Here is a 12,065-nt window from a genome sequence, read left to right as displayed (position 1 = left end):
GAGATTGGTAATATAATGTATATAAATAATACTATTCCCGCCAAAATAAATAAAAACATTTTTGATTATTATCACGGACTATTATCTTTTTTTATCGCTGAATAGAGTAAAAATAATTAACATTTTTATAAAACATTTTATAAAATGATTAAAAAAATCTTATCCTTTTAAGATTTGACTTCAAACTGATCATCAAAAATGTTATTGAAAAAGAATTTTAATCATTATAATTATATCTTCCTTTATTATGTCAGTACTAATTATAAAAAATGGCAATTTGTTGACTATACATAGAATATCGTGAATTTGTTTACTTACATTTTGGTTAAAAGATAGCAAATATTTTTTTTTTATTCAATTGTTTGATTGCAAAATTTTTCATTATTTTTAGAAAGTTTTAATCTTTCTTTTTCAATTCTTTTTTTCCAAAATGTTTAACACTTTATGGAAAAAGGCTTTGCTACTTGAACTAATGATGAAGTAATTTTAGAAATTTTCGCAGCTTGTCTCATGTTATTTATTGGAATTTTTGGGACGAATGGAAAGCTTGTTTTTATTTATATTGTGTTTTAAAAACTATAATTTTTAGAATTTGTTTTTAGTGGATGTAAAATTTATTGAAGTTAAATATTCTTAATTTCTTTCAGTTTAACCGTAGGGAAATTTGAATTCTTCAATAGAATCGTAGAAGGGGAAGGAGAAAATAAACTTGTTGGACAAAATTAGTTTCCTTCCTTGCTTTTTTAAAATATGACATTCAGTTTAATTCGTTTCGAGAGCGGAAAAGGAAGAACTGATACCTGATTTGCTATTTCATAAATAAATTAACTATACTGAAGCTCGAAATTTATAAAAACCATCGGAACCATCACTTAATGTGTTATTGTTCATCAAACTGGCTGTCAACAACAAATATGCTTCAATAATTCTGACGATGAACATTAATTAGAGCTTCTTTGAAAGAGCCAGCCCTACTTATGTATCGCATAATATTTAGATTGAAATTAAAATGTGTTTAAAAAAGAAACATTCAACCATGCAATAAAGCATTCATTTTAGGGAAACTCAATTTTCCCTTTAAGCAATGGAATCTGGTATTACTGTGTAAGTAGCAGGAGTTGGCTTGCGAGTATCATAGCCCAAAGAATCAGGGATGGCAGTGTATCTTACAGAAGGTGGATCTCTTAATAGCAGGGCCTCTTTAGGAAAATGGACGCATTTGCGAATGCACCAGAATAGACCAAATAGAGCAAATATCGTGATAGATGTGCCGAAGAAGATAACCGATCCGAAAACATTCGTATGTTGATGCCAAGCTGGATCTTTTGCTGTTGAGATGGCAACAATCCCACTTTCTCTTCCACCTGGTCTCCAGTTAACAGCAGATTCATATTTGGTGACCACCGGCTTAGGATATTCAGGAATGCTTCTTTTAGATGTAGTTGATATCTGAGTAGTGGTAGCTGGTGCCGAAATCACTCGAGTTGTCGAAGTGTGATTCATCCCTTGGTTGTCTTTTTCAGGTGTCAAGGTGATATTACCTTCTGGTTTAGGATGTTCAGTTGTTGAAGTAGTGGTCAGTTGAGGTGATGGATCGTGGTTTTCCATTTCATCTTTGGTTGGAAACATTTCAGCTTCAGTCCAGCAGTCAATTTGACTCATGGTGTACTGAGATGTGCAATCAGAGCTCCTCTTTAGAATGCAATATCTTTTACCTTCCTCCCATCCGGTAAGCACGTCACTTAGAGAAGGTAACCTGCTTTCGAATGCACGACTTCCCCTTTGCCATTCACCGCTGCTGAAACCAAACGACCAAAGTTCTTTAATGCCTTTGTCTTCTCTCCACAACCATAAATGATCCGATCCCATTTTCCATGCCAATGATTTGCCTTCACTTGTTTGATCCAAATTTGGCCAAAGATTTGTGGAATTGTTCTGCCCCAAGATCACCCAATCAATAGCAGAGGCATTAGTATACATGACATGATCATAAACACCGAACTTTTCTACCATTATTAATTCATTTTCATACCCAACCCAAGCATTTACAAGACCGTAAGGTGTAGACCAGTTAACATAAGGTACAACTGGCATATCATCCCGGACTGTCCAATGGGCCTCTTCAGGGTCTAGGAGATACAAAGTTTCTCTTAAGGGATCTATAGCAAAGAGAAATCCATACATGCACCAGGTAGCATCTTTGTCCACATAGCCTACATTGACGTCATCTGTATCTCCAAACTGCCAGTGCTGCCATGGCAAGTGAAGGACCAAGGATGCATTTCTTCCGATGACTGCAACATATTTCCGAGGATCAACACAAGCAACTCTCCAAGGGCCAGAAGATGCGCTGTTATTAGGCATTGGTAGAAGTGACCAGGATAGGTTAGTAGCATTGAACCACCACAGGTTGTTGTTTCCAACTCCCCATATGTTCCCTTGGATATCTTTGAAAGCAGATAATGGTCGGAGCTCACATGGTGCCTCCGAATACAAATCATTAGCTGAAGTAGCTGAAAGAAAAAAAAATCGATAAGTCAAAAGAATGGGCATTTTAATTAATAATAGACATTTCGGAAATTTATTTCAGTCAATACTGGAAACTTTAATATCACAGCATTGATAGCAAAACTAGTTGAAGACGCATGGGTACATACAAAAAGTTACGATTGTCAAAAAATATTGATTTTACGAAAAAATAGACTATTATACAAACAATTATTCCCGGTAAGAGCACAATTCCCCCCCCCCCCCAGCAAATTAATATTCGAGGGAAAGGATTTTACAAAACTCAAAAAGCAAGAAATTAACCATTTTGAAAAGGAAGCTTTGTTTTTAAATTTATGTGAATCCATTCTATTAAATACAAATTCATATACAGATTTAACAGACATTTTATTATCGATTTTGAGTTGGAAATTAAGGTTAAACATTAAATATGATCGAGATTTTATTTAAAGGCGGAAAAACGAAAAATTATGAAAAAATGATGTTTTTGAAAATGATTACTATAAAACCAACCGGAAAAGTTTGAGTCATTTATTTCAATCCCTTATATGAAACAATTTTTAAAGCATTTATTTATTTAATACAAAAAATCGTGGGCGTTGTAAGAATATAACTAAAACTTCACTTCTAGAACTAGAACAGCATTTTAGATGTTCATATTAGTTAGTTTACAGAGTAATTTCAAAACACTCGTATCATGTATCAAAATCATGTATAAATTAAATTTCTTTTTATGAATTATTTAAGCTAAATAAGTTGCTGTTATTCTGGATTTTGTGAAATTCTGCTTCTGTAAGGCGTGTGGTTTGCTATTAAAAATTTACTATTACCAAACTCGTAGCACTATAAATTAATACAGCAAAAATAAATTTGTGAAAATGCAGCAGTTGAACTTTTCGATAATGTTTAAAAAATCAATCGAATATCAAGATGTGTGTAAATGTGTTTAATTCTCCTTGGCACAATTGCATCGAATTTAAAAATAATGCAATTCATTGAAGAACAATTTATCTTGCACATACATGCTTGAAATCAAGAAAATGTTAAAATAAAAATGCTTTCAAACACGCCATGTTAAATAAATAAACTTTATATCATGCTTAAAATGTTTTTTAAAGAATTAAATTCTTATCTAGCTTCAAAGATAAATATTCGAAAGAATTGTATTTAATTTAAAATTTTGCTACACATAATCTGGCAGTGCGATAACAGATAATGACTATAATTTACTAAATTTTTGTTATTTGTCTATTGCTCCACAATCTACATCATAATGCGTTTTTCCATTTTCTTTCCTTTGTTCTTTTTGGCTTCATCTTTTTTTATGCTAACGTTAACTCAAAATCCACAGAGGTACTTTTGTACGATTTCCCTAAAACCACTCATTCAAATAGACTGTGTTTTTCCTTTCCTTTTTTGTAAACAGTGAGTCATAAAAAAACTTTAGTAAATTGAAAAAGACGACATATGCACTAATACACATTGCATAAAAAAAAGATTCTCTTTCCCGCCGAAAATAACAAATCATTCTTCCTTCTTCGCTTTTCTTCTTTCTTTTTCCCGTTTTGCTTATTCAGTAAAAATGTAAAGCAGAAATCGGAATTCCAAAAATAAAAAAATAAAGTTAAAAAAAAACTAGATGAACATTCCGGCAACAAATTGTGGTGAAGAAAAAGAAAAAAGAAGGAAAATTGGAACAACCCTATGCCTCAACTGTTTGGAATTTTTTTCGTTTTGTTTTTATGATACTCTGATTTCTTTCGCAGAAAAAGCTCATTTAGAATTTGTCTTTTCACGCTTACGACAAAATGATCTAAGGTAAACAAAATACTTCATGCCAATACATTTTTGTATGCTGCCCAGCATACATAATGCTCATGTCTATTTGGCAAATGCATTTGTAGCGTACAAAACTCATAAGTTTGTTTGATGCAATTTGCTTGAATCGCCTTTTCTTCAGTATTAGATAAATCGCTCGATCTTCCAAAATATTCTTTTTAACATGATAATGCTTATGGTCGGCAATAGAATCTATAGAATATGTATATTGCGGCATGCGTTACGTGACATGCAAAGGAAATATAATCGTTTGAAATTCTCCACAAGGAACACTCGCTGCATATAGAGCAACCACATTTTCTTCGGTTATAAACGTGTATTAAGAAAAGGTTTTTCACAATTCTAATAGATTTTTTAATTAAGATTTAATCAAAGTTTAAATTTTTCTTCTTCTATGATTTAAAAACATATGTACTAAAACCATTTTTAAACTATTTAAAAATTAATTTTAGTGATAACAAACCTCTAACTGATATCTTGCATTATTAGTTTTATTTTCAAGAAATTAATTTCAAGGTTAGGTTGATTTCAATATTAGCTTGATGTTTTATTCGTCGAATTAAAATACTAGTCGGTACATCTTGATTTCCCTGGCGACCGCTATTAAAACGACGCCAAAAATAACGCCAAGCTAGAATTACTTGGATTCAAAATGTGTACGATTGTTCTTAGTTTGGTTTCTTTTGGCAGTTTTTTTTTTTTTACATTATTTGGCAGTCGCCGTGGAAATCAAGTTGCACCCATTAATCTTGAAGCTACGGAAGGTCAAATGAAGTTATGGAATTTGTCAATAATATGTTTGCCATTTTTTGGCAACATTTTGCCATTTTTTTAAATTTTTATTTTTCTACATTCATAACGCTTTCGATATTATTTATTAAATAAATTTAAATAATAAATACATATTTATTTATTAAATAAACTTTTGGTCATTATAAAAATGTAAGTTCTTAGCTGAATTATTCAATAATACTCAAGATAAATTAATTTAGACAGCTGCATTTATTATTCTTAATTACAGTATATTGCATTTTATTCTAATCTGAAAGCTAATTTTCTTCGTTTACATTTCGAGCAAACAGAATTTTGTGCTTAACTTTCGAGACTTTCCAGCCTTAAGGCATATCGCGATTGGAATAGAATTTCAAGTCGATACAATTGTCCTAAAGCTTCATTTGTTCTAAGACAAAGTTAAAGTTTTAACTAGTTAAATATTCACTGAGATAAGTTTTCAGAAGAACAGCCAAAATATAAGGTTCTGCCAGCTAATTAAATAACTAATTTCCCGTTTCATTATCGAGTCTGTTGTTACAACGGGTGTTATTTCAAGTATTTCGTAAAATGTTCATTGAGATTTCTAAAATCGAAGTTGGATTCAACACAATAAAAAAAAATCACCCGAAAAGATACATTACAGCATATACAATAACATTGTTTTAACAACTAAAATTAATTAATAATTATTGTGTAATTATTAGTTCAAGGATAATTAATAATTAGCAACGAAAGAAATTAAGATAGCTTCTTTCACCTCAATCTTTTAGAGAAAAATTTAACAGTTTGTGAAATATTTTTATATATCATTTTATTACTTCTATTTTTTCCTTAAATCAACAGTTGCTCATTGAAATATCATATTTCAAAATTATAGAAATATGAAATTTAAAAGAAGTACCAAAAATACAGCTTGGGAGCATTCTTAAGTTATATATATAAAGATTATTTCACTTCTTATTTTATAGTGTTTTTAATTCTCTTACATTACTAAAGTGTCTTTCAGATTATTAGCTAATAATCGTCTTTGACGACCAGTTGGTTCGTTGGGAATATTGGCTTATATTTAATTTCATTTAAATCATTTAGATATAACGTACTGTATGTCCATGATTCCGTCAAACTGTCAGACATTAAAATCTTAATATTTTAATTGTATTACATATGTTCTATTCATTGTAAAGAGGGACCTTTCTAATGGAAACCTATTTCATTACACCATAGCGTTTTTAAAAACGTTAATGTCCAGTTCATGTATTTTCCAAAGTTTGGGATATTGTAACTTCATTATTTTTATTCGTTTTGTAAAGTAAACAAATGTTAAACACATTTCTTCTTTAATTTTCAGCAATGGATAAAATTCATACGACGAAATATTTGATGAATCAATGAAATGGTTTGAAATTAAGAGCAACAGTTGGAAATTAATTTTAAAACGATGCAAAAATCAGTTTTGTACAGTAATAATTCCGGATTTTATCGCCAGAGAAGCGGACAAATTTTGTCTAATTTTTAATTAATTAAAATCAAAATTTCTAAATTAATTCTAATCAAAATTTCAACAAAATTCTTTGGAGGTACATAGTCTTATCTTTAGAAGTATATATATGCCAATGTAATACCTCTAGGTCAAACAATAGCCTGGCCTATAGAATACCATGACATACACACACACATCTTTATTACAAATAGAGATAGAGATAGTTTTATCAGATAAATTAATAAATCCGCTTGGTGAATATTTTACATTTCTTCTATTTTGTGAATTCCCTTCTTTCTTTCTCGTTCTTAACATATTCATGTAGAGATAAAAACTTTTTTTACAAATTTTATTCAGTGAATTAAGAATTTAATAGAAACATATATGGTTCTTTAAAAAAGATCTCTATCAAGATTCTTGAACGAATTGATATTTTAAGACTGAATTTACCGAAGTTACAGAACAATTATCAGAATCATGTAATTGTTAGGGAACACCAGGTTCAGAATAATGCAATGAACTAAAATGCATAACCCATTATTTCAGAGTACCCTGCTAAGATACGAAACACTTGTTAGTGACCACGATAGCAATGCTCTTCGATATGAGAACTCGTTATCAGAGCAAGAAGACCCGTAAGAACTGAAGCAACCAATTATAATTCTATCATATTTGAGAATCACAGTGCTCGTCAGCTTTGATTAGCTTTTAGGTTTCAGTAGTGATTAATCACTGCATAGCGTTACCGATCATGTGAATTAAAGGCGCGTTGAACATATAATGATGCGCTAATGAGTTAAATTATGAACTGCTTGTTGATCTGTTCATTAACATGCTGCAGTTCATTGCATTTACTTGTCCACAGGGCATTATAAGTGCTATGGTTCACTACAATAATTCGCAGCCAAGCAATGTGATCAGCAGTCGGAAAGTTGTGAATGATGTTTGAACTAGATGATCACCAACCATTCAGCTTTGTTGGAGCATAAATGGTTGCGATGGTAGCTGATTTGAAGCAAGGAAGAATCAATGCAGAAAATTCATAATTTTAATAGCTGATAGCTTCGTCAATTTTTCAGATAACACCATACAACGTTTCCTGTATTTTTATTATGGTATAACGAACAATACCATAATAAATTGAACTTTTGCCCGATTTCCTTTATTTCCTTTTTTGAAACTCTCTTATTTTCCCGTCAGGGGTACTGTAACCTGTCTCAATAAATTCAGCATAATCACTTTACTATATGTTACGTTACTTGCCTACTTGCCTGGTTTTACAAGATGGCTATATATATATATATATATATATATATATATATACTATTGAAATTATAAATATTGAATATACTTCCAATTACAAAGTTCCCTCAAATAAAGTACCAAAATGTATGAAAATACTTTGACTTTTGTAGAAAGGGATAATATAAAAGATGGATTAATTTTTATATGACTCCTATAGGGAAAAAAATGTCAGTTAGTAATATATTTCTTTTTATATCTATCATACCGCTAAAGACTGCTTGTATGGAATAAAAATCGCGAAATCGGTTGTGTGATTGGATCTGGGGAACTTTGTCATATTTTTTGCCGCCTGATTTCCATACAGAAAACATGCAGTAAAATAGAATTTTTGAGATTTTTAACAATATTTTTTGAGACTTTACTCAAAAAGAAAAGAAGGATATCCTGGGAGGGAGGTGATCATTAATGACTTGTTTATAGGTCATGAGCTTTCACAGGAAAAAAAATGGCAAAATTGGATTAATGCGATTTTGATTCTTTAATTTTCCCAATCATTTTAAATATATAGATTACTATAAAGGATGTCCCAAAATTAAGCATGATTTGAATTTGTCATCATTCGTACAGTAAAGTGTTGGCAATCCTATTAAAAACATTTGTCAGCTGGTAGTTTAGAGTTAATAAAAATGGAATATTACACGATAGAAAAACATGTTTTCGTTGTTGAACAATATTTCAAAAATAATGAAAGTCTGACGGTCACAGTTCAAAAATTTAAATTGGTCCCCTAGATCGTGTGATTTAACACCATTGGATTTCTTTTTATGGGGTTATTTGAAATCAAATATCTATGCTCAAAAGCAAGCATGCATTGAAGGAGGAAATTCAACGCTGCATCAACGGAATTCAACTACATTTATGCAAAATGGTAATCGAAAATTTTGACAAAAGAGTGCATATGTGTTAGCAAAGTTAAGGAGGCCATTTGTCCAATGTGTTAATCCATACATAACCCTATCTTGTATACTTTACGTTCAATAAAAATATAACAATTTAAAGGAAAAAAACCGTGTCTTTTTATTTAATTCGAATCTTGCGTTAACACATTGTTCACGTGTAACGCTCCATTTTTATTAACCCTAAACTATCAGCTGACAAATGTTTTTTAAATAGTTTCCAACATTTTACTGCACAAATGGTGGTAAATTCAAATCTTGCGTTCATTTTGGAACACCATATTTGAATAATTCAATGCTATAAATTGAAATTTACAAAGTTTCCAGTTGAATCATTTATGTAATTTATGCACCTTTACTTCAATTGGAAAGCAAGCGGATATTTTCTATTTATGTATGGCTGGATACTGTACAATTGATTCTTTATTTTTAATTATTTCATACATACTATACATATTCTATGAATAAACTATTAATATTTTAATTATTAGCGAAATTAATCATGAAAATATTACCGATATAAACATCACAAAATTATATAATTAAGTCAGCTGTCTCTATGTGACAGACTTTAAAATATATATTGTATAATTATATGCGATCAAAAGTTATTGTTATCTTTAAAAAAATATTTCTCCAATTTAGTTTGAAAAGCAATGCATCCCAAATGATAATCAAAATGTAAATTTTGAAGAAGAGTAATTTTTATATTCGCTGTGGCACAAACATGATTAATTCAGCTTTGAAAGGAAAAACATTCTTAGAGAACACATTCTATTCTTAGAGAACACAAAAGCAGCATAGGAATTCATGAATTTATTATTTATTTTTCTTTAGGTTCTTATTACCAAACATACATTACTGGGTTTAATATATTTTCAATAAGTTACATTACCTAATTTATTATTCGATGAAATTTATCTTGAAAAAAATTTATTTTTCAAAGACAACTTCTTTTGAAAACTTTTGAGATAAGTTTTCTTTAATAAATTTCTTATAAGGATTTTTTCTGTCGCCTTTCTTTTTAATGGCGTTATCAATATTGGTTATCAATATTTCACTTTAAATATAGACGCATTTTTATCCAAAAATTTTTCATCCTTTTTATATTTCTTAGAAACCGCCTTCGTAAAAAAATAATTCTAAGTCAATCATACAAAAAATTTACAAAAGATTTTATGTTAATGATCCTCTCCAAGTATTATATATTAAAAGAATTTAAATTCATCTCGAAATTCAATTTCTTTCCATTTTTTAAACTTTTTATTGGGGAGACTGGTAATAGGGTGCATTGTGTGCGTGTGGGGGGGGGCATTTGTAGAACGTCAAGATATTTTGTTATTCTCTCTTTCAAACCTTCCTCTATTTTCCACTTTAATTCATTCATAAAGTATATCAAAAAGAAACTATGAAAAAAACAAAATTAAAAACTGATAAAGAAAAAAAATTTTAAATAAATTCTGGAAATGAAGTTTTTAAAACTAAAATATGATTTCATGAATTAGATTATTTTCAGCATAAAAACTGAAGGAAAATTTTTGAATTTACATTTGACGAATCTTTTGTGAAAACGTAATTAGCAAGTTCAATCTAAATATGATAAAATTCAAAAATTGAAAATATTTTGAAGTCATCTTTAGATTATTTATTGTAAAATTTCTGAAAATGTGCTCTGTCTTGCCTAGCTTATTTTGCAAGTAAAATTAGATGCATTGTATTCGGGAGATATTTCTTTTAACTTAGACGGAAGCACAGGGCTCAGGAAGAGGTAGTTTAAAGTTTACAGCGAGAAAAAAAGCAATACCTATCCAACGTAGGATTAACCGGTTAAAACCAGACTCCCGCAGCTTATCTTGTTATTTCTTAAATTCGATTATTTCTTAAAATACGAAAGTATTCTTTCCGTGGATTAAAGCCATGAAATACTTCATAAATTTTTTGAAGATAAGATACAAATTTTTCATTTCTTCACTGAAATTATCGATGTATGAAAATCACTATGCCTTAATGATTTAATGTAATTTGATTTAACAATTTATAATAAAATTTAATTTTTAAACTGAGCAAAAATTCAGAAATTTATAATTCATAAAAATTGTTTGGAGCATAAAATGTTGTATCGATCCATTCATATTTCAAGAATGTTAATTAAAGTGACAAAATGAAAAAATAACATAAAGTTAATTTTAATTCTGTTATAAAATTCCTTTAAACTATCGGTAAGAATCACAACTTTACTTTTTTTCAAAACTTTTATGATATATTTCGGATTTTACAAAAAGAAAATAATGCAATCGACAAAAAAATCTTAGACCTTAATCGTCAAATTTTGATTTAAATAAAGAGCATTTTGAAAAAAAAAATGACAAACCTTAGTTTCATGAATATAGTGTGTGAATACGATAACTTAAAACCAGGAAAGGATAGAATGAGGAAATATGATATAAATCAATCCACTTCAGGCAATATTATTTGGCCATTTTTATACCAAAAGTTTGGTCAAAATCGTCAACAGAAAAACCGTCTGTCTACACATTTGTATGTGAATTTATAACTCGAAAACCTAATGAGCGCTTTAAAAGGAAATTCACAGATTATCATTATATCAAAATTGAAGATTTGTATCATATTTTGAATTGATGAATGTCAAATTGATGAACAAGAATTTTGTTAAACTTAACAAGACATTTTTAAGTTTATTCTTCATACTATTCTACATTGCAAAATTAGTAACTCGGCCATTGAGAGATTTTATTCACATAAAATTTTATAATTGATCCACTGTCTATACTTTGTATAATTTTAACTGAAACCTTTGTAAATTTAAACTGAAGCTAAATATATCTTTCGTTTGAATATTAATGTCTGAAACGCATCAATGAAAATAATTCGCTAGAATGCATGTTTTTTAATTACAGAAACTAACTTAAAAAGAAAATTCTAAAGACGTACGGCATAAAAAACACGTAAGAAATACCAAAGAATTATATTAAGTTTCCTAACTTCATAAAAAGTAATTATTGAAACTCACGAATTTAATACCATTTTTAAAAACAATAATGGCAAAAAATGAAAACGATTTTTGATAACGTTAATAAGTTTCAGAACTTTAATTAACACGATATGTTGTCACAGAAGCAAAGTTCTTATTAGCTTGTTCCAAAATCAACTAATTAACAATTCTTTTCGCGATTCGATTGCAATCGGCTGACATTTTTTTCCCCTTAAAGTAACCTACATAAAAATATTTTTAGAAAGAGTTT

General features: G+C 29.5%; 1 protein-coding gene across 1 annotated transcript in view; it reads right to left on the bottom strand.

Moving 5' to 3' along the window:
* Positions 1–255: 255 nt before the first annotated feature.
* The window catches only part of LOC129981614 (uncharacterized), a 59,527-nt gene continuing 47,717 nt past the window's right edge, over positions 256–12,065 (bottom strand). The window contains exon 2 of the mRNA XM_056092526.1: positions 256–2,513. Coding sequence (XP_055948501.1) covers positions 1,078–2,513 — 1,436 coding nt within the window. The 3' untranslated portion in view covers positions 256–1,077. The remainder of the gene's footprint in view (positions 2,514–12,065) is intronic.

Source organism: Argiope bruennichi, chromosome 8, assembly GCF_947563725.1.
Source record: "Argiope bruennichi chromosome 8, qqArgBrue1.1, whole genome shotgun sequence".
Taxonomy (NCBI): domain Eukaryota; kingdom Metazoa; phylum Arthropoda; class Arachnida; order Araneae; family Araneidae; genus Argiope; species Argiope bruennichi.
The sequence above is the reverse complement of the archived record's forward strand: the minus strand, read 5'-3'. Positions and strand labels throughout refer to the sequence as shown.